This window comes from Penicillium canescens (genome assembly GCF_028828765.1).
Source record: "Penicillium canescens strain IBT 15451 chromosome Unknown utg000002l_segment0_segment0, whole genome shotgun sequence".
NCBI classification, from domain to species: domain Eukaryota; kingdom Fungi; phylum Ascomycota; class Eurotiomycetes; order Eurotiales; family Aspergillaceae; genus Penicillium; species Penicillium canescens.
This window is the reverse complement of record NW_026703964.1, coordinates 5,439,073-5,460,168: the sequence shown is the minus strand read 5'-3', so window position 1 is coordinate 5,460,168 and position 21,096 is coordinate 5,439,073. Positions and strand designations below refer to the sequence as shown.

The 21,096-nt window shown below is 51.4% G+C and overlaps 8 protein-coding genes across 8 annotated transcripts; 4 read left to right on the top strand and 4 right to left on the bottom strand.

The window, feature by feature from the left end:
* Nucleotides 1–358: 358 nt before the first annotated feature.
* On the top strand, nt 359–3,347 carry pdeB (3',5'-cyclic-nucleotide phosphodiesterase PDE2; the record flags this gene model as incomplete). Its single annotated transcript, XM_058512062.1, has 2 exons — nt 359–539; nt 589–3,347. The coding sequence occupies 2 exons, from the start codon at nt 359–361 to the stop codon at nt 3,345–3,347; spliced, it is 2,940 nt and encodes a 979-aa protein (XP_058377598.1).
* Nucleotides 3,348–4,390: 1,043 nt separating this feature from the next.
* On the bottom strand, nt 4,391–5,437 carry N7446_003312 (Rdx family protein). The gene is made up of 3 exons (XM_058512061.1): nt 5,230–5,437; nt 4,869–5,043; nt 4,391–4,775 (listed from the first exon to the last, which is right to left on the bottom strand). Exons 1-3 carry the CDS (start codon nt 5,338–5,340, stop codon nt 4,618–4,620), a joined length of 444 nt encoding a protein of 147 aa, XP_058377597.1. The 5' UTR covers nt 5,341–5,437; the 3' UTR covers nt 4,391–4,617.
* An 816-nt stretch (nt 5,438–6,253) lies between these two features.
* N7446_003311 (guanine nucleotide-binding protein subunit gamma) lies at nt 6,254–6,638 on the bottom strand (the record flags this gene model as incomplete). The annotated part of the gene is made up of 3 exons (XM_058512060.1): nt 6,254–6,316; nt 6,379–6,436; nt 6,487–6,638. The coding sequence occupies 3 exons, from the start codon at nt 6,636–6,638 to the stop codon at nt 6,254–6,256; spliced, it is 273 nt and encodes a 90-aa protein (XP_058377596.1).
* Nucleotides 6,639–7,349: 711 nt separating this feature from the next.
* On the top strand, nt 7,350–10,566 carry tif32 (putative eukaryotic translation initiation factor 3 subunit EifCa; the record flags this gene model as incomplete). The annotated part of the gene is made up of 3 exons (XM_058512059.1): nt 7,350–7,391; nt 7,453–10,043; nt 10,101–10,566. The coding sequence occupies 3 exons, from the start codon at nt 7,350–7,352 to the stop codon at nt 10,564–10,566; spliced, it is 3,099 nt and encodes a 1,032-aa protein (XP_058377595.1).
* Nucleotides 10,567–11,538: 972 nt separating this feature from the next.
* On the top strand, nt 11,539–12,669 carry N7446_003309 (uncharacterized protein; the record flags this gene model as incomplete). Its single annotated transcript, XM_058512058.1, has 3 exons — nt 11,539–12,249; nt 12,319–12,384; nt 12,439–12,669. The coding sequence occupies 3 exons, from the start codon at nt 11,539–11,541 to the stop codon at nt 12,667–12,669; spliced, it is 1,008 nt and encodes a 335-aa protein (XP_058377594.1).
* Nucleotides 12,670–12,770: 101 nt separating this feature from the next.
* On the bottom strand, nt 12,771–16,814 carry N7446_003308 (uncharacterized protein; the record flags this gene model as incomplete). The annotated part of the gene is made up of 1 exon (XM_058512057.1): nt 12,771–16,814. One exon carries the CDS (start codon nt 16,812–16,814, stop codon nt 12,771–12,773), a length of 4,044 nt encoding a protein of 1,347 aa, XP_058377593.1.
* Nucleotides 16,815–18,136: 1,322 nt separating this feature from the next.
* N7446_003307 (uncharacterized protein) lies at nt 18,137–19,468 on the bottom strand (the record flags this gene model as incomplete). Its single annotated transcript, XM_058512056.1, has 2 exons — nt 18,137–18,701; nt 18,756–19,468. 2 exons carry the CDS (start codon nt 19,466–19,468, stop codon nt 18,137–18,139), a joined length of 1,278 nt encoding a protein of 425 aa, XP_058377592.1.
* Nucleotides 19,469–19,889: 421 nt separating this feature from the next.
* Nucleotides 19,890–20,604, top strand: N7446_003306 (peptide alpha-N-acetyltransferase complex B subunit NAT3; the record flags this gene model as incomplete). The annotated part of the gene is made up of 3 exons (XM_058512055.1): nt 19,890–20,058; nt 20,136–20,367; nt 20,433–20,604. The coding sequence occupies 3 exons, from the start codon at nt 19,890–19,892 to the stop codon at nt 20,602–20,604; spliced, it is 573 nt and encodes a 190-aa protein (XP_058377591.1).
* Nucleotides 20,605–21,096: the final 492 nt, after the last annotated feature.

Below are 21,096 nucleotides of genomic sequence, written 5' to 3'. Positions count from 1 at the left end.
CAGCGCGACTCGGACTGCTTCGCTGCAGGAAACAACTCCATTGTTCGAGCGCACTGCGAACTTGGTCGACTTTTTGTCATTCCTTCTCCTCCGATCTTCCTGGTGGTCGTTATCTTCAGTCCGGACCTCCGTACCAGCTCGCCGCTCGTTTTTTCGCCCTGGCCGCTTTTGTCAAACGACCTCGTCTCTCCTATATTCCCCCGTCGACACCCTCTTGATCTCGGTCATCTGAGCCTTATGCGAACTTGGATAGGTCCGATCGGCTCGTTTCCTTCCTTTACTCTGATTGACGTCTTATCTGCGGTCTTGTGATTCAGGCGACATTGCCTGATCGGGATTTCGCTTCCCCTTCGATACCATGGTGGATCGCATGGATTGCTCGGGCGTCTATATCGACGACCGAGTGCGGTCGGAGAGATGGGTGCGCAGAAATTCTATCGACGCATCAACTATATCGTCAGCAGGTTCCTTTGTTACTCCAGATGAGCCAGAGGCCCTGCAGACCGATGTGGAGCTGCTGCTGGAAATTTGCAAACAAGGTAGGTCCCGCTGTTGTCTTGCGCTTGAACACCCCTGATTTCCTCTTAGTCTACCTCTGCCAGAACGGAACCACTTTTGCCAACACGTTGGCCGAACTGAGCGACCGTGCAGGCAACGAGTGTAACCCGATTTTCGCCTTTTTCGATGTAGACTTTAGCGGCGAAGAATCAAATTTGGCTCGCCGAAAAGCCAGCCGGGCTTCGTGGATGGACAATGGGCCTCCATCACCCGGTTCCATTCATCGCACATTCACCTTTTCAACCCAATCTGACGAAGCACGTGGACTGTCACTACTATCGGGAATTTCGAACGACATTCAAGTTCAAGAAGGGCCGAAATTGATCATTCCTATTGCTGTGTTGCGACTTCCCAGCCCGGATACGCCTGCCGAAAATGTCGGTCCAACCAGTGACCCGCTGTCGCGTGTGCCTCTCACACTGGAGCATAAACAGATTGCCCGTTGCCTTGATGCTGGTGCAGTAGACGTTTTGACCACTCCGCTTGATCGGTCACGAATCCGAGGACTTGTGGTTCATGCCTATCGCACGCGCAAAACGGCACAGCGAGAGATGTCTGGTTTCCTTGCACGAAGAAAGCTACGAAAGCTTTCATGGGTTGGTGTTAACAATAATGAGCAGCCGTACTCTTACTTGAGAGAGGCTATGGTTTCCAAGCTCATGAAAGGAATTTGCAACCCGGAAGAGGTCATTTCTGAGTTCCAAGAAGGGGAGCTCGACATTAAACTTGACCGTGTGCCTTTTATCAAAGAGCAGCTAGGTAGCTGGAAGTTCTCAGCCCATGAATTCACCGAAGATGAGCTGGTGTTTGGTGCTTGTGAAATCCTACAGCATGCGCTCACTATGCCAGGTCTAGACCATTGGAGGTTAACCCCTGATGAACTGCAAAATTTCCTGCTTGCCTGTCGTGCTGCATACAACTCGTTTGTGCTTTACCACAATTTCCGCCACGCGATTGACGTGCTACAATCCGTCTTTTGCTTCTTATTGCACATCGGTGCCTTGCCGCCATACCGACCGGCTGGCCAAACCCGCGTTCCCGAATCTCCCATCGCCTCCATTTTAGCGCCATTCGACGCTCTCACTCTCTTGATCTCGGCTATTGGCCATGACGTTGGTCACCCGGGTGTCAACAACTTCTTCCTGGTTAAGCTTAACGCCCCTCTCGCACAACTTTACAACGACAACTCTGTTCTCGAAGCATTCCACTGCGCCGCTTTCTCTCAGATCCTCCGCCGACACTGGCCAGCAGCCTTCAAGGATAAATCCTTGCGAAAGCTTCTCATCAGCTCAATTCTGGCGACAGATATGGGTGTCCACCAGAAGTTCATGCAACGGATGGGTTCATTGCAAGAACGATTTTACGAGAATAATAAAAGTGTTGATGGCTGGAAACCACAGGATCTCGACATGTTCAAAACACTTGTTTGTGGATTGTTGATTAAATGTGCCGATATCAGCAATGTCGCTCGGCCGTGGAAGATCGCAGAGAAGTGGACCCAAATCTTGCAGGAAGAATTTGCCAATCAGGGTGATATGGAGAGGGAAGTTGGTATGGAAACTGCGCTCTTCGGTGGACCGCCAGAGTTGGGCAATGTCTACAAGCTGGCCACTGGCCAAATTGGATTCATGTCAATCTTCGCTCTCCCACTCTTCGAGGGCATATCCGACCTTCTGCCTCAATTGGAGTTCACCGCAGAGCATATTCGTCGCAACCAGGCACAGTGGCAGAAACTTTCCAACGATGAACTGAAGAAACAGGGGTTGCCGATTGAGAACCGGGCTGAGATCACTGTTTCGCCTCGTTCCCATAGCCCTGCCGCCGAATCAACCGGTACCGAAAAGCCACGTGCCAATTCAGACGTCAAATCACCTGCGTCATCTACAGATACGGCTTCGGCTTCATACAACGAAAACACTATTGAACCGGTAGTTTCGCCAGATACCGCAGGTCCTCAAATTGAGATCACAGGAACACCCCTCGCGCCGTCTGAATTTCCCTCTCGCAAGTCATCAAGTGCCGTGCCGGACATGTCTTATTTCTCTATTCCAGGTGTTCCAGAGTCGGCTCGCGGATCTGTTGGGACGCAATACTTCAGCCCCCTCCCAGAATCTAATCCTTCTACAGACGATCCAGCTGTGCTCGCAGCCGTTCTGTATGCGAACTCTGCGAATCCCAACACCCCGGCAGGGACAACAGAACGTGATCATGCGTCCGAATCTGCCGATAGACCGAGCAGCTCTCGCCAAGGCTTCATGCACGGCTCTCAACGTCACCACGCGCACCACAGCTCGTCTGCCCGCACAGGCTCCAACCGTAATAGCTGCACCCGGACACAAAGTACCTACAGCAACACAATGACACCGATCTCTCCCGCAACCAACGCCACAAGCTTTTTGGCCGTTGATAGTGGAGATGAAAAGCGGGTTTCCGGGGAAAGTGCGCCACAGAGTGATATTGGAGGACCGGATGATAGTAGTACCCGCCCCAGCACAGCAGACGCCTATCCCGCAAGCATTCCAGAGCATTCAAGTGGCTACAGCCCTGGGCGTAGCTCCGGACTCGGCGCTGGATACTCTCAATCCGAAGATGGCGCCACCAAAGACTTCGCCAGGACTGCAAATGGGCGTAGCCCTGCTCAGTCAACCACTACAGGCGAGAGCATCAAAAATGAAAGTCCGCAAGAAGATCCTCGCGGACACCGCAAGCTCCCTAAACGGCGAAGCAGACTACGCCTTGCTTTCTGGAAACGCCGCAACCATACACCTGAGGTCCGCGGCGAGACCTGATCCTCTATTTTTGTTGCGGTCGGTTGGTGTGTACCTATCACCGACTGCATAATGCTGCCATGGTCTTATGAACATTTCATTCTTGTGATGAACCATGAGACCTCAATGGTTGTTACATGAATTCACGACTCGACAACGGAGAAGCTACTCGGGACTTTCATCTCATGTATCAGCTTGTCGTCTGATATTTGACCTTTCATCTGATAGATTGGCTCTCCCAGTCACGAACACCTACGAAGTCGATGATGCTACTGAACACACTTGGACTTCTCGGACACGAAAGCAAACGCAAAAGCTTACTGAACCGTTTATGGCAACAGACAAGCTGCGCTGCATGTCCATCGCATTTCCTCTCCTCTCACTTCCAAGTCGAGAGTCACGCTTCACTGTGAATTCCACTTGCAAAACCGGGAAAAAAAGAAAAAACAAAAAAGGAAAAAGGAATACCAGCGTATGTACGAATGGATGTGTTAAGCAACCTTTGTTACTCGATCTGATGTTTGCGTCGGGTGTGCCCTGTTGTGTTTCTACCATGAACGTTTGTACCTTCTCTTCACCCTTTCACTTATCTCTTTCTTCTTCTTATTCTTCTCCTTCTCCTTCATCTCTCATTTCTCTATGTCCCTTGTGTCATGCCTGGGGCGGCTCTTTCACGCCATATCTCAGAGTTGGCAACGGAGCCCGGCGGCGTTGAATCTCTTTCAGTTAAGGAGTGGGCTTGGGTTTCTCTTTCTTCTCCATTTTCATCTCGATCTCCGAGGTTCTATTTTTATGATCTTGGGCTGTCTCTGCTTTCCTCTCCTATCTATGTTCGGTCTTACACATGTATCTTGTCTCTCTCTTGTTCTGGCATGGTTTCTTTTTTTTGTAGAATCTGCTTTGCGGGATAATGAATGTTATGTGTATAGTGAGAATCAAAGAATCAAGATTTTGAAACAAGTTTTTCGTTCTATTCTATGTGGTAGTCTACTATGCTTAACTATATTGACCTTATTCCAAGTCAGGCGTCCAATTCAACAATTGTAGTGGAGTGTTGTACCATCCAGAATGTCCCAACCACACCTTTGCAAGTGAGAGATACCAATATCAGGTACCTAGAAGGGGATCCAATATCTACTGTATGCCCGAGATCCTTAGCTCACTTTCATCATCAATTCAACATATATGGGATATCTCCCAATAACGGTAGCATCTAAAAAGTAAAATCTATGTACCATACACAAGACACCAAGTACCAAAACCAGGGGGTAAAAAACACCCCAAATCTCACCTACTGACAATCCTCACAAGCCTTAGCATCCTTACTCTCCTCCTCTTTTATCTTCTCCTTCTGCCCACTCTGCTGGGCCTTCAATGCACGATCCGTATGTCCCAAATCCCGCTCGGGGGCAATAACATTCCGCACGAGGGATTTGAGTGCTTTGACTTCTATAGGTGCGGTAATTAGATATATACATACTCCGAATACTCTTGGTGAACAGATGGGTAATAAACAGAAAAGAAAAGAAACAAAGAACATACCGGGGAATCCCCCATCCCGCTTCCGATCCCATAGAATACTCTCCTGGGTGGTAATATGCCCATCGTCCGATACCGTGCCATGCCATATCGTCACGGTGAAGATGCCTCCGGTCATGGGGACTAGAGCGACCTCGCCTAGGTCTGTGCTGAATGTCGAGAGGAGTTCTTGGGCGAACTATATAGTATTTGTTTGTTAATACATATATATATATATATAAAAACATAGATCCTTGTCTGATGTCACATAAGGATTGGGTGTACTTGTATATCAAAGTACACCACGATAATATTACGAGCCTCACCCGAAGGCAAAAAGGCCAACTCAAACAGGGGACACTGTGATAGGTCGAAGGGAACTTACGTATGCGGCGCGGAGCATCCATCGGCACTGGGTGCAGAATTTGATGGAGATGCGGGGGAGGTGGACGTGTTCCAGGGCGGTTTTCTTGTCTTCGTTTGGCTTGGACTCCATTGTGTTTGAGAAATGGGATGTGGTGAGGTGGTGATGTGATGTTCGGCTTAGGGTGGGGGTTGGAGCCGAGAACTGCAGGTAATATGTTGGGGGCCTGGATATATGAGTATATGAGTATAGGTGAGATGGCTGGTGAGTCTATGGTGGGATGTTTGCCCCAGGTGGTGTGGATGATGTCAGCGGGGATTGCTGATGATTACTGTAGATATCTACTTTGATACACTAGATAGAGGTATGTGGGTGTTTCTATATTTCAGGGACATGCTGAAACAATTACCCTGACACGCGTTCTTAATTTCAGATCAGATGCTACGATGCTACTCGTGTAGAAGGATCATGCAAGGCCAAAACAACGGCTTCGCTCGGATCCAATCTGCTGGGCCCCGAAGCCTCGGCATTTGGGCCAAAGTACTTCGTTTAGTAGAAGATTACATCGGTATTGGATTGGTCATGGATGCGAAGCGAATCTATGATACATGGCAACCGACTCTGCCTTGCCAAAATGAGGCTTTTGAAGGGAACCGTAACAAGGATACAAAGTGAGGAAAAAAGGTAAAAAAAAGGCTTCCAAACACAAGGGGTAATGGTGCGATCCAGAAAAAAAAAGCCGGGGTGCAACAGATGCATCGTCAAGTGCACTGCCTGCATGTCGGGAAAAAGGGGGGACCAAAAGTGTAGAAAAGGCGGACTCGCAGAATCGCAAACTCGCAGACTCGAAGGGGTCCAAATGGCGGCGTGGAAGGTTTCGTGCAGGACCAGCAGACGATTCTTTCAGGCCGACATCTCGCTTGTGTGCGCGATCGCAAAGTTCCGTTCAGGGTCCAGGGGGTAGTCGTGAATGGTCCGAAATTAAGTAGAAGAGAGAAAGGGAAAAGAGCGAGATGTCATGGCGAATATTGGCGTCGTGAGTCCATTACATGACAGTGCAGCAACCGCCCTGCTGCTGGGGAGCGTAGGGGTCCTCGCGCTTGTCGACCTAGAAGGTGTTGTTAGTGAATGCGCGCGTTGAATCCATTGAGCCGAAACCCGGTCGCATACCTGTCCCCATACGGATGGAACCATGAAGTCGCGAGTGTTGTTGCAGTAGCTGATGAGGCTGTTTGGGATGTTAGCGATGGCTTGCGAACCAAGGGCGGGTGAACGGACGAGAGAGCGGCCTCGGAGACCTTGACACGCGGGCGGTCCAAGTCCTCCTTCAGACGGGCATTGAGCTCGGTGAGCCGACGGTATTTGAGGTCGGCGACACTCTGCTTCTTGTTCTTGACATCACCACCGGATCGGAGTTCGTAGGCAGGCATCGTGGGTGGTTGGGGTTGAGGAGACGCGATGTGAGAAAGGGGGAAGAGAGGGGGATTGGATCGGCAGTTCCCAAGGAGGAAGAAATTAGGTCTGGATTTTCAGGGGAACAAAGAAAGTATTCAAAAAGAGGGTGAGGAGTTCAGGGAGAGAATGAGTGACAAAGGGAAGGTTAATCTGGAGAGGGATTTTCTCTTAGGTCCGTGGGCTTCGCCTTTCCTTTACACGTAAAGAAGTACCTGGTACTTCGGATGGGTCGGGGAACACTATTGTGTTACTATTGACGGGGGGATTCTGGGCGGTACCGGGTACTTGACAGGAGATTCGGAATGAGATAGTTCAAATCAGAACAACTACGATGAATAGCAGGAATATAACTAGTACAATATGAAATATGCAAGTAATCAATACTTCCAGGCGTGTATCAACTCGATTCTGATGTCTCTGATCTGACCAACACCTGATTCCTCAGGCCCCAACACGTGATCGCCATCGCTTAACCCGAGTGGGAACAGCGGCGGGTTCCAATTTTCGCTGCTTCACGCACATTGTGAATCTTCCCCTCATTATCGGGTCTTCGCGTGGCAGCATCTCCCATCGCATCTTACTAGCTGCCCGTGTGTGTGTCACTGGGTTGATCTCGACACTTTTCGATAATTTGTCCCCAGGTTTTTCTTTGAAAATTTAATTCCCCAAAGGGGCATCCACCCACCATGCCTCCTCCTCCGCATATCAAACCTGAGAATGTCCTCAAGGTGAGTCGCGACATACGAGCGATGGACGATGGACGGATGCTGATGAATATAATGTGGATAGAGGGCTCAGGAACTTATCGCCGTCGGTCAGGCTCCCGCCGCCTTGACTGTTTTGCACGAACATGTCACCTCCAAGCGGACGCGCAGCAGCCCCATCGCCTCCCTCGAGCCGGTGATGCTCCTGTTTGTTGAGCTCTGTGTCGACCTTCGCAAGGGTAAGGCCGCCAAGGACGGTCTCTACCAGTACAAGAACATCGCCCAGAACACCAACGTCGGCACCATCGAGATCGTCCTCAAGAAGTTCATCGAGCTCGCCGAGCAGAAGGTCACCGAGGCCCAGGCCAAGGCTGATGAGATCCAGTCGTCCCTCGAGTCCGCCGCTCCCTCTAGCAACATCGAGGATCTGGAGGCCATCGAAACCCCCGAGACCATCCTCCTCGCTACCGTCTCTGGCGAGCAGTCCCGCGACCGCACCGACCGCGCCGTCGTGACCCCATGGCTCAAGTTCCTCTGGGAGACTTACCGTACCGTCCTCGAGATCCTGAAGAACAATGCCCGTCTCGAGATTATGTACCAGTCGACTGCCCTCCAGGCCTTCAAGTTCTGCCAGAAGTACACCCGCAAGACCGAATTCCGCCGTCTTTGCGAACTGCTCCGTAACCACGTCCAGAATGCCGCCAAGTACTCTACCCAGATGCACGCCATCAACTTGAGCGACCCCGACACCCTCCAGCGTCACCTAGACACTCGTTTCCAGCAGTTGAACGTGGCCGTTGAGCTCGAGCTCTGGCAGGAAGCCTTCCGCAGTATCGAGGATATTCACACCCTGCTCAACCTGAGCAAGCGCCCCGCTAAGAACATCATGATGGCCAACTACTACGAGAAGCTTGCTCGTATTTTCCTCGTCAGCGAGAACTACCTGTTCCACGCCGCTGCCTACAACCGTTACTATAACCTCCTCCGTCTCTCCTCCGTCGCCCTGGCCAGCGGCCAGAGCTCCAAGAAGGAGAACCCCTCGGTCACCGAGGCTGAGATGACCAAGGCTGCCTCCTTTGTTCTGCTCTCCGCTCTCTCTATCCCCGTCATCAGCACTTCCCGCTCCCGCGGTGCTCTGGTCGACGTGGACGAGGCCCGCAAGAACAAGAACACCCGTCTCACCAACCTGCTCGGCATGGCCACCGCCCCCACCCGTACCGTCCTCTTCCGCGATGCCTTGAACAAGGGTCTGCTCCGCCGTGTCCGCCCCGAGATCCGCGAGCTCTACAACATCCTGGAAGTCGACTTCCACCCTCTCTCGATTTGCAAGAAGATCACCCCCATCCTCAAGCAGATCGGTGCCGACCCCGAGATGGAGAAGTACGTTGTGCCTCTCCAGCAGGTTATCCTGACCCGTTTGTTCCAGCAGCTGTCGCAGGTCTACGAGTCCGTTGAGCTCAAGTTCGTCTACGAGCTTGCTCAGTTCCCCGAGCCTTTCCAGATCACCCCCGCCATGATTGAGAAGTTCATCATGAACGGCTGCAAGAAGGGTGACCTCTCCATTCGCGTTGATCACATTTCTGGCGTCCTCACCTTCGACTCCGACGTCTTTTCCTCTTCCAAGGCCTCCCACGCTGGCAGCGGTGCTGGCTCCGCCGAGAGCGAGGTCCAGCGTCTCCAGAACACCCCTGCCGAGATTGCCCGCTACTCGGTCGCTCGTCTCGCCAAGACTCTCCACGTCACATGTATGTACGTGGATCCTTCATACAACGAGGCTCGTCTTCAGGCCAAGCAGACTGCTCAGGCCCGCGCCCTTGCTGGTGCTGCCCAGGAGCACGAGGAGACTCTGGCTCGTCGCGTCCTCATCGACAAGAAGAAGGAGGCTGCCACCGATGCCCTCCAGAAGAAGCAGCGTGACGAGGAGAACCGCAAGCGTATCCGCACTCAGCAGCTCCAAGATGCCGAGAAGCAGCGCTTGGCTGATGAGCAACGCGACCGTGAGCTCAAGCGCATTAAAGATGAGCAGGACCGCATCCGCCAGGAGGAGCTCAAGAAGCAGCTCGAGGAGCTCAAGACTGGTGTCAAGGGTATTGATGTCAGCGAGATCGATCTCGAGGAGCTTGACGCCAACCGCCTGCGTGCCATGAAGCTCGCTCAGCTCGAGAAGGAGAAGAACGAGCTCAACGACCGCATCCGCACCACCGCCAAGCGTATCGACCACTTGGAGCGTGCCTTCCGTCGCGAGGAGCTGAAGCACATTGCATCCGACTACGAGGCCCAGAAGAAGCTCGATATGGAGCTCTACGAAAAGCAGAAGGCCGAGGCTCTCAAGGAGTCCAAGCAGAAGCACGCCGAGGCTGTTGCCCTCAAGCACCGCCTGGGCCGTCTCGTTCCCCAGTTCAGCAGCTTCCGTAAGGAGGTTTCCGAGAAGCGCCACGAGGAGTTCGAGAAGCGCCGCAAGGCCGCCGAGCGCGAGTTCGAGGCCAAGAAGAAGCAGCGTGTCAAGGAAGTCCAGGAGCGCCGCCGCCGCGAGCGCCAGGAACGCGAGGAGGAGGAGCTCCGTCGCAAGGAGGAGGAAGAGCGTGCTGCCCGCGAGGAGCAGGAGCGCACTGCTCGCGAAGAGGAGCGCCGTCGTGCTCTGGCCGAAGAGAAGGCCAAGCGTGAGGAGGAGCGATCGTTAGTATTCCCACATCCCAAGCCTGTCCCATACCTTCAACCTAACCGTTTTAATAGCAAACTCGACGAGATAGCTTTGAAGCAACAGCAGCGCGAGGCAGAGGCCGAAGCCCGCCGCGCAGCCCGGAGGACCGGTGGTGGATTTGCAGAACCTACCGAGCGAACTGCCCCCCGTCTCAATGTTGCCCCCCGCACTGCAGCTCCCTCCAGCTGGAGAGAGCGCGAAGCTGCCAGGGAGGCCGGTGGTGCTCCCGCCCCGGCCCCCGTCCGCGAGGAGCCCCCTCGCAAGATCGGTGGTGGCTACGTGCCTCCTCACCTGCGCGCCGGTGCCTCCGCTGGCTCTGGCTCCGCCCCTCCCCCTCGTGAGCCCCGCGAGCCTCGCGAAGCCCCCACCGAGCGCTGGGCACCCCGCCATGCTCGCGAGTCTTCTTCCCAGTCTCCCTCTCCTGCTCCCCCTGCCTCAGCCCCCAAGGCTGAAGGCAGCGGCGGCAAGTGGGTCCCGAGATGGAAGCAGCAGCAGTAAACGACCGGCTCCACGAGTAGATAGCAATGACTCTTTCCCTCCCAAAAAGTGTATGGAAGCTCTTTTCTCTTTGGCGCTGTTCTCATGACCTCTTTTCTGCATATTTCCTGTATCATCGGCCCCATGGGGCCCCTTGGTCTGTCGCTTTTGCGTTTCAATGTCAATGTCTTTAATTTATTTCCTCCTTTCTGAATGGATGGATGGCTGATGCCATTTTTGATGCCAATTCCAAGTCACGCTTGTTCCCCTATGTGTTTTAGGTTTCAGGATAGTACCCAGTGTTTCGAGGCTTTGCCTTGGTGATAGATATTCTAGAGTCTGTTAATTTACTATACATTCCCTGCCACATATACATGTGTCTGCGTAGGTCTAGGCTCTGTTTTCCCCACTCAAAAAGAAAGACTACAAAAAAGTTGATTCCCCACTACTCCACGCCTGCATTGCATACATATCTGGGGTGTTCTACCCGTCGGGAACAATCGCCTGAGCATGGTGTCACGTGATTGACGGGCCCTAAGCAGTGGCCAAACTGTGTACACAATGGATGGGTATAACACCACCTCAGGAATGTTCGGAGATCATGATGGGTAAAATCTAGAATAAGATTACTCATTCCTTTACAGCGCCTTTAATCAAGTCATCCTTACCAAGCCCAAAAGTGATAAATGCAAGCTAAACAAGTGAAGATACTCGAACCCCCACCTCATTGTGGCGCATATGGAATATGACTGGCCGACAATCCGGCCAAATACGAAGCTTATTGCATTAAATGCATCCTATGTTTAGATCTGATGGCTGATTTTCTCCCCCTCCATGGAGCAGAGTCAACTGACACAGCCTACAGCCTAACAGTCATGTCACCACGGCATACTTTCACTACCTTCCCACAGCCCGTTTAATCTTCCGATACACCTTAACTTTTCACTCTTCAATCATACTAGACGCAAACCAGAACATACAATATACACAAAAATGCTTCTCCCCAGCGAAGGAAAACCTCTCGACATAGAATATGCAGACCAAATGCGCTCCCACCCCTACGGCACAGCCCTATACAACCCCCAACCGCACAACATCTTCCACCCAGGAATGGTAGGTTACTTCGACAGAGACGGCAACTGGAACCCGATCATCGATCTATCCAAGCAACCAGATCCTACCTCACCTACATCCACGACTACTCTAAAACCCCCACCGACCCTCCCACCCCTCGCAACACCGGAACATCAAACTTGGGGCCCAAAACTAGGCCTAAAAACCCACAGCCACCAAATAAACCTACAAGCAGGCCTGTCCCAGACCCTCCTCGCAATAGCCGGCGCACCAATAAGTCTATCTTCGCATTTCCGCTTCGAAAGCGAGGAATCTAGCGGTGCGGTGCTTGTTACTAGTGCGCCAATTGTACACGAGCGTTTCTACCATGAAACACCGTTTAAGGCATGGGTTGTTGCCAATGCGGGGAGGTTACTTGCTGAACGGGGCGAGTTGAGGGAATGTGCGTTGTGGGTTGTTACTAGTACGTGGGCTGCGGAGGAGGTTGCTGTTAATTGTTGGAGGAATTGTAGGAAGGCTGTTGACGTGGGCTTTCAGGTTGGGGTTGTTGAGGTTGGGGAGGTTGCGCCTACGGGGACTTGGGTTGATTGTGGTGCTGCGGCGGGTTGGTTGAGGGCTAGAGGGGATGATGTGAGTTTCTTTGTAGCTTGTTGTTTGTGCATGGATTGGTTTGTGTCTTGTGCTAATTGCTAGATGTAGAATTCAGGGGGAAGAAGGGTGGTGTTCTTTGGGGGTCTTAGGTTTAAGTATAGGCCTGTTATTGGGGTATGTTTCATTGATGGATTGCTGTGAGGAGCTATACTGACTCTGTATTGATAGGGACTCGGCTCGCAGAATAAACGGAACACATTTCGTGGAGATGATACAGGGAAAGAGACTGTGGCAACCACACTAACATCCGATGATGGCATGGAGTATGATCTTTCTTGTGAAGAGGTTCTTGAAGATAGGACTTTGCGCCCGCGGGAAAACACCGCGGGATCTGGGGATAGTGAGGATTATGATGATCAGGATGATCAGGCGGAGGATGAATCAGACGATGACTGGTGAAGATGAGGAAGATCTAGGCCAAGAACCGATAGAAGTAGAGTGATATAGGGTAGGAATATAGGTTCATAAACTCATTTAGACGACATATTTCTCTCAAGCTCTCAAGGGCCCATATGTATATACGAAGCCCAGAATACTGGACTAACACCGGATGTCCTCAACTCCAAGATAACACGCCGAAGCGCCTTCGCCGACTGACTCGGATCGAGATTCGTCTCCAGCGCCCCAAGAGCCTTATAGAATCTCTCAGCAATATCAACACTGAAGAAATCATCCACACGCCAAAGACTGGCAATTACATGAGGTACCCCAGCCATCTGGAAGCCACCAGCCAGATGCAACCCTTCATCACGGAACTTGGACTTGTTCGACGCACTCTCGCACGCAGAGAGATACACAAGTTGACAATCAAGAAGCCCCTGTTGAAGGAGACATCTTACGTCAAGGGGCTTACACGACCAATCCGTTAGACGGAGCGCACTACGTGCAGGATCATCACCATCGCAGACACCATGGCAGGCGAAGTGGGCGAAGTCAGCTCGTCCGAGGTGGCGTAGGACCACGTTCCGATTGGGACTAAGAAGGACCTTACTCTTCCCGCCTCGGCTGTCAACAATCCCTTGGATGCTGGCTACCTCACGCTCGGCATTGGGTAGGTGTGCGTCCTCTCCCATCTCGGGTGTCGTCTCCATAGAAATCAGGAGCACGCGCTTCTCTGTCCGGCATTGTGGCTCTACCTGAGTAGTGCGTCGCCGGCTGCGTGTATATGCCAGAGCACGGAGACTGTTGGTATAGGATGGTACGGTCCGGTCCATAATGGTGCAGTTGGGCCCCTTCTTCGAAGTGCCTGCGGCGTGGAGGGGGAATGTACCAATCCGACCCGTGGTGATCCACCATGTTCGTGGTAGCTCGCTGTCCGCAGTCGTCTCGCCATTGAACCCAAGATATTGTAGAACTGGCTCCGCAATGGCATCCCACAGCCATTCAAGGACTTCTTCCAGTCGCCGTGTTGCGGCAGGGAGATCACTACTCATGAGACGGAGGGCTTCTGTATACCACTCCTCCCTTTCTGTCATAGATTGTCCCTCTAACATCGGGAGGCGAAGCGAGTCAACCGCTTCGGTAGTCACGATGATAGCATCGCTGCGGCAGAGGCCGTGATTAACAATGATAATGGGTCCTTCCTGTGCGTGCTCGATCAGGTCGGAAGTGTCTCCTGGCAAGCATAGAAACCCTTCTAGCTCTGGATCTTTTCTCGACTCATCCAGAATCTCCTGATATGCCACGGACTCGCAGTATACCTCGTGTTGTTGCACCAGGCTCTCGCCGATATCTCCCGCAAGTGCATTCTTCGTCTGGCGGGCCTTGGCCTTCGAAAGGGGCTTTTGCATCTTTTCCAATTTAACCTGCAAAGCCGGGAAATTCTCAATGCGTTTTCCTTGCAGTGTCAATTGGCTACTCAGCACATGATCCCACATGACGCTGCGGACCTTGTCGAAGAGTTGGAGAGCCTGGGATGGCGGGTCTCCCGCCTCCAGAGAGTATGAGATGGTGAAGCTTGGTAAGGCAACAAAGTTGTCCAAGTTGTTGAGAATATCCTTGCGGTCAAAACTGAGCAGTATAGCTTTAGGCAAGAGCTCAGCCGCTGCACGTATCATGTTGCGAGCTTCTTCTGGCTTCTTGGCCACAACGTGTTGCGCTAAGGCTGCGTAGATATAGAGGCGGACAATGGCAGAGACCTGTAGTGCCTTCATCTTGGGGAGTATCGTCAAGACGGCACTGAGGTACATTTGCCCAAACAAGGAGGTAGCATTGTACCCGGAATCCTCCCAGGTGTCAAGGATAAAGTCGAGAAAGTTGTACATGAATGCATCTTGATGCACACGTTGGCTACTCTCTTGAAGCGGCTTCAGACGTTCAAGATTATCTTTCATTTGCGCTAGCGCAGCGACCTGGTCTTTAACGTCTTTCGTCTGTCGGGCCTTGTATCTCAACACCCGGGCTAGGTTCACAGAGGCTGCCAACTGGAAGGCGTAGCGCGTGCTACCCGAAGAGAGTGCACTCTGGAATTGTTCTTTCGCAAGGTCCAGGTATATTGGCTCTTGATACTCGATATAGGAGAACAGATATGCCCGTCCAAGATGGTTGCACATGTTAGAATAATGATCCGCCGGAAGGTCAAGTTTCCACTCGAGAACTTCAAGTAGAATGCTCTGCGACTGTTTGACGTCGGCTATTTGCTCTGTGAGCTTGTACCGTTCCTGATAAGCAGAGGAGAGATTGGTCGCTCGGCTGACATACTGCAGGGTTTTCTTTGTGGCACCCTGCAAACACTCCTGGTAGCACTCAATAGCTCTGTCAATGTCTCGTTGCTGCTGAGTGACCTCAAATTGCGCCGTGAGTGAGATAGCCAGTCCATGCGTGACCATCAAATTGGCCCTCTTGGCGTTTTCCAGTCCGCTTTCTTCCAAGGCCTTGAGAGAGGATTGATACCCACGGATTGAAGCTGAGAGATCCTCCAACTTCAAGCTGATCTTGAACTTGAAATAGTACGCATTCGCAAGATCATTGTGCATAGAATATGTGGTTTTTCCATCATTGCCAGGTTTCGATAACGCTTCTTCGTACTGTGTGATTGCCTGGTTGAGATCTTCGACCTGATCGCTCGTATGATATCGTGCAAACGAGATCAGTCCGTGGACGTGAAGACATTCGCCCCTTAGAGATTCAGAGATTGTGCTTGAAGAGATGACACGGTCGGCTTCACACTGAGCTTTATCCAGATCATCCTGCTGCCCAAAGGCTTCGTAGCGCAGTAGCAGGCACTGAGAAAGCTTCATTGGATATCTGGCATGCTCCTCCTCGTCTTCGAATGGCAAGTCAACGAGCGTGCGGAACCGTTGGATAGCCTCATCGATGTCTTCCATCTTAGCGCTCCTCCTGAATAGTTCCATAAGCGTTACAGCGTAGGCGTGACAGATCGATTCGCTTGGCTGTGTGCTGGCACGAATGGCCTTGCCCAGAATCTCTGCCGACTCTGTGAGCATCTTGTCCGAGTTGGTGTAGTTGGCGAAGACACGTAGATGGTTCCCAAGAGACTCCATTACCAGCGACGAGTCTGGCTGGATCTTGAGGGCTTCATTCAACATCTCCACGGCAGTATTGCCGTCCTCCGGATTCCCATTCTGCATGAACCGGATCGCATTCACTCGTCCCAGGTCTTGACTGGCGCGGAAGCGGTCTATAGAGCCATGAACGGGTGCCAATCTGGCCTGCCCAAAACAACCAGCAGCGTGCTTCAGGTCATCCGGACTCTGTGTAAGCTCAGAGCGCTCCCAGAAAGCGTATCCAAAATGCCACCATACGGTGCTGAGGGAAGTACGATACTGGGTGGGCCTGAACGCGTTGGTTTCGCTGGCCACGGCTTCTTTCAGCTTGCCCATATACGTGCGCAGCATCTCGGCCTTGTCGCGATGTCCAAATTCGTCCCGTTCCCTGAGCAGTCTCGCCCACCTAAACAAGAAGATAGGTCGCCCTGCTGGTCTCAGGGTAGAGGCCTGTTGGAAACAGTCCTCTGCTTCAGCGAAGTCAGTGGCATCGTGCCGCGTGGCGTATCTTGCCGTGAGCTGGTCGCCCAGGTCGTAGAAGTGTAACGCACGATTAATCTCTTCGAGAGGCCCCAGCTCCACGGCCTTGCGGCAGTAGTAAATCGAGTCGTCGAGTAATTTCCCGACAGAGGGCGTGCCTGAGTGTGTGTGTTGCCACTGAACGAGCAGTGACCTGGCAAAAATGCTGAGCAGCACACCACGATCAGCATTATCAGCATCGAGTGAGACATGGTAGGCAATTAGAGAGCCAAAGACTACCGCTTTTTGCAAGTGGGAAGCTTCTTTGGTCTTGGTCCGAAAGTACCGACCAAGCGATGCTTCACATTGCGTTGCCAGCAGTCCGGGGCGCAAGTTTGGCTCGTGGTCTGTGTAGATCTGGATGAGTCGTTGGACTTCCTCCTCGCTAAATTGAACCAAGAAGCCAGCGCTGCGGCAGTAGTCACCATCATGTATCATAAGATCATTGCGAGGAGAAGAATCAATCAACTCTCGGAGTTGTTGGCGCGGATCCGCAACCGTTGGAGTCTCCGCCACCATAGTGATGATGCGTCCAGAATGCCTGATTATGGTGGGCTTCAAGCAGTGAAGATGGTGAGATATGTCTCCAGGCTGATGAAAAGAGGACATCCAGTCTCACCCTAAAAATAGCCCCAACTCTCGTATAACTTGGGTGATTGCAGGGTGAGACGCAACGGGATCTAAAAGGGAAATATAAGACGACGGGCCATATCACCATCTGACTCCTCCCACCACAGCGGTAAAGTAATCGAAGATTAATCGGCGGCCAATGTTGTAGCTGAAAACATGCCATGGTCGTAAAATGCCACCACCGCGATACAAGCAATGCACCTACCAGCCGCCTACCATGAAGGCTTTTCACGGAAACACTCTCGGTGATCCTACTGGGATTATCATAAATGGTCAAGAATGTATCCGTTAGATCAGTTGGGGCTGTGGAAGAATTTCCCGAGTGGTGGTCACTAAGCATTTCGCCCTGCTTAACCCTGTTCTTTCAGGGTATTTCTTCCCAATATGCTGAGAGAGATAAGCAGTCGCTGACTGTAGTCAGGAGATTAAATAGATTGAACCTCCGGTGGCAATAACGGGAAAAGAACGATGTGGCTTCGAGTCGAAGGTGCGAGTTAGGTTTTGGGTCAAATTAGGGTTAACGTTAGTTGATGTTCATACTTTAACAGCCTGCATCAACGTCTCAGCACGACATCAACTCCTGATTGTACTCAAAAAAGAACACAATGCTAATTCTGACAGAACCCTTTCGAAATGGTCATTCTAGCATGCTGTATCCTATGCGAAGGCGACATCACCCGATCCACAACTTCCTCCCAAAAATATACAAAGTACACTTGTGGCATTCTGTCGGAGGATACTGGATTCTTACTGACAGCATCACATAAAGAGACGCGAGAAGGTGATTACAGTCTCAGAGTCGATAGAAGCGAGATTCTGCGAGCAACTACTGGAGAAAAACAATAACGAAGAGGGACAGAAGTTGCCACTCGTTCAAGTATGAACGGGATAGCAATGGCCTGGGATGCTGTATTTACTCTGTTGCTTTGTGTTGCCCTCTTATCTGGCAACAGTGCAATTGACGATACAAAGAAAATATTCATGTCCTAGCTATCAAACAGAAGAAATGGTATCATAGTTTCGAGCTTATATGCATGTAATCTAAGAAGCTCAGTCTCAATATCAACAAGAGCCAACTCAAGAAATGGTCCGATAAAAAACCAATATGGATATCCGACAAAAGAACAAAAAATAAAGGATAGCAATCTAGATCTTTTGACCTGTATAATAATGAAACGTCCCAGGCATAATCAAGGACCAGGAACATGAGGCTATGCAGCAGCAACTTCAGCATTCGCCCCGAACAGCTTCTCTCGCCACTCTCCACAAACAGCCTCAAAGCCACTGACTACATCCCCGCAGACCTTACCGGCTTCTCGGTCTTTCAGCCGGCGGTCCCATTCACCTCGCTCGATCCACCGCGAGCCTTCTTCGCGGCTCTCTTCTTCCCGCCGGATTTCAGCGACAAGTTCACGCGCAGACCGTAGTCGCCGGGAAGCAGTGGATGTCAACTGTCTTGACTCATAGAGCGTGTCACTTAGACCGCGAAGTGAATGGGTAATATCGGCGGTTTGGGCGATGAGTGCTTGTAGAGAGACTAGCGGATTATGAGCAGATGAAAGTGGAGTAGTTGGTCTGGAGCCGCGGCGGGACTGTTCGGGGAAGGGATATGGGAGGTTTGGCAATAAGCCTTCGTCGATAAGGGGCATGAGAGAGTCGATAGCGTCTTCGGAGAGGAGGGGGAATGGGGAGAACAAGAGTGGGTGGATGAGGGATTGAAGGGTACGGGTTTGATGCGTGAGATGTGATGTGATTGAGGAATGAGCAGTGATGAGTCTTTATATAGATATTAGTTTCCTATACTGACCTTTGGGAGAGTGGATGCCTTACCTCATGGCACTGTTTTCAATGCCGCTCTGCCCGCCGAGGTCTTTTAACGACTCGACTGTCCGCTGAATGACCAAGTCATTCTCACTTCCATTATTCTCTATACCCCGCCGAACAAGGCTTTCAATCTCAGCCATTTGATTCTCCAATGCCGGAGAGATATCCGCAGCCTCGTCTAGATCCGAGTCAGGTCCATAATCTGAACCGTCATATTGTGACTCCTGTCGCCGGTGCTGTCGCAGATGGTTTGCACGATTCTTAGTCCTCCCGGGATGAAGCGAGTCCCTCTCTGGAGATGGAGATGGCGAGCGAGTGCGCATATCATGCACAGATTGCATATATGCATCTTCCATATCACTCTGATCCATCTGCTGTGACCCCGCGCGGCCGTTTTCCTGACCTGACGCATACCCATAGCCGTCATCTTCTTGGTCCCAGGCATCGGCTAGCTCATCTGCCAAATTTCCCAAGCCTCCAACCCCTGCCTCGGCCGCGCCAGAAAAATCCCCGGATCCTCGGTGGGATCCACTCAATGCCGTTGAGTTGTGGCGGGAGGCGATTGGGGATGGAGGAGCAGATAGACGGGGTGTTTGCGGTGAACGAGGGCTTTGAAGTGCAAATCCGTTCATGTTTGACGTCCCGGGCGAGATTGGTGAGTCGTCCATGGCCGATGGATAGCGGTGTGAGAGTTTCAGGGGAGAAGGAGGGAGGGGCATTTTAGCGACTGAAAAGATCTCGTAAGAATCCCAGTTGAAACAAATGTCAACAGTGAGCAACAAGAGCCAAGTTATAAACAAAAAATTCAGGCTAAAGAAAGAAGTGTTGTCTTGGTCGAGCTGCAAGCGCTATGTTGATTCGGATGTCCGTTAGTGTGGTATCTCCGTTCCGAGTCAATGATCCAGATTACAGCGAGGAACAAAGGAGCCAATGAAAATGAATATAAGCACAAAAGACCGAATCGTCAGAACAATTGCATCACCAGGATGCACGAGGGGCACAGTTGTATACGGAGCAATTAACATGGAGATCAATTCACCGAACTGGCGTCGCCGCCCGGCAGAAAATGACGAGGGTATCAAACCCCACATTCCTTCTGCGATAGACATTCCTACATTATCTCAACTACAAGACGCCAAAATGAGCTCTGTAGAGCGCATGTCCCCTCTGGACCTCCTCAAAACAAACCTCACAAACCTCGACCCCCTCACTGAGAACTATGACCTCGGTTTCTACCTTAATTACCTGAATAAGTGGCCGTCACTATTCAGCACGGTGAAAGACCGTGACGCAGGCATTGTAGGCTACAGTATGCTTTACTCTACATCTGACTGCTCAATTTTTACGAGTGAGAATACATTGGCTGACATTTATTCTTCCCACAAGTCATGGGCAAGCTCGAAGAGCAACACCCATCCATGCGAAACTCCGAGCATTACACACCATGGCACGGTCACATCACCGTGCTGACCGTTGCACCCGCCTGGCGCCGTCTCGGATTTGCGCGCCGCTTGACCGAGCAACTAGAGCGCGGATCGGACAGCAATGATGCATGGTTCGTCGATCTATACGTTCGCGCCGGAAATAAGGTAGCGTGCAATATGTACAAAGACATGGGGTGAGTGAGATATTGAATAATCTTGGAAAGAGACACAATTACTGACGAATGTGAATCAAAATCAGATACTCTGTCTTCCGGCGTGTGGTGAATTACTATAGCGATGATCCGTCAGGGTTGTCAGATACTGGAGAGGATGCGTTCGACATGCGGAAACCATGCAGTCGAGACAAGAAGCTTGAGCATGTGCGGGAAAATGGGGAGGAATTCCGGGTTGGGCCGGAAGATGTTATGTAGCGACGATACCTTATACTAATACGTTTCTTGTTATACGCCTCTCAGCTTTAATATGGCATCGGACATCCATCCTAATTTGGGTTTTAAACTTCTACATAACCATTTGTACGTCAATATTATTAGGGTTCTTAGACCGGACTGCAAGGTTCATGTCATAAAGAATTAGATTTTAATAGGAAATAGATTGTTCCCGGTTCGCCCATGCAGCATGGCTACGCGCCGTGTTTCCCACCACTCCATAAGATGCAGAAAAAAGGTTCTTCCGGAGGTTAATGCAGTATGCAAAGCTTTTCGGGGATCCACCAAACACAATGCCAGTGGATTCTGTCATGATGCTATAATACTCAGATCATATTGAGGGAAACCCTGTGTATCCAGAGTTCATTTGATTTGAGTGATAATGTTGAAGGTTGCGCAGCCCGCCATTCTGTAGCAAAGCAAGTCACCTCCGTGGTGTGATCCGTAGGAGAGGAAATGCGTTTTGCGGGATTT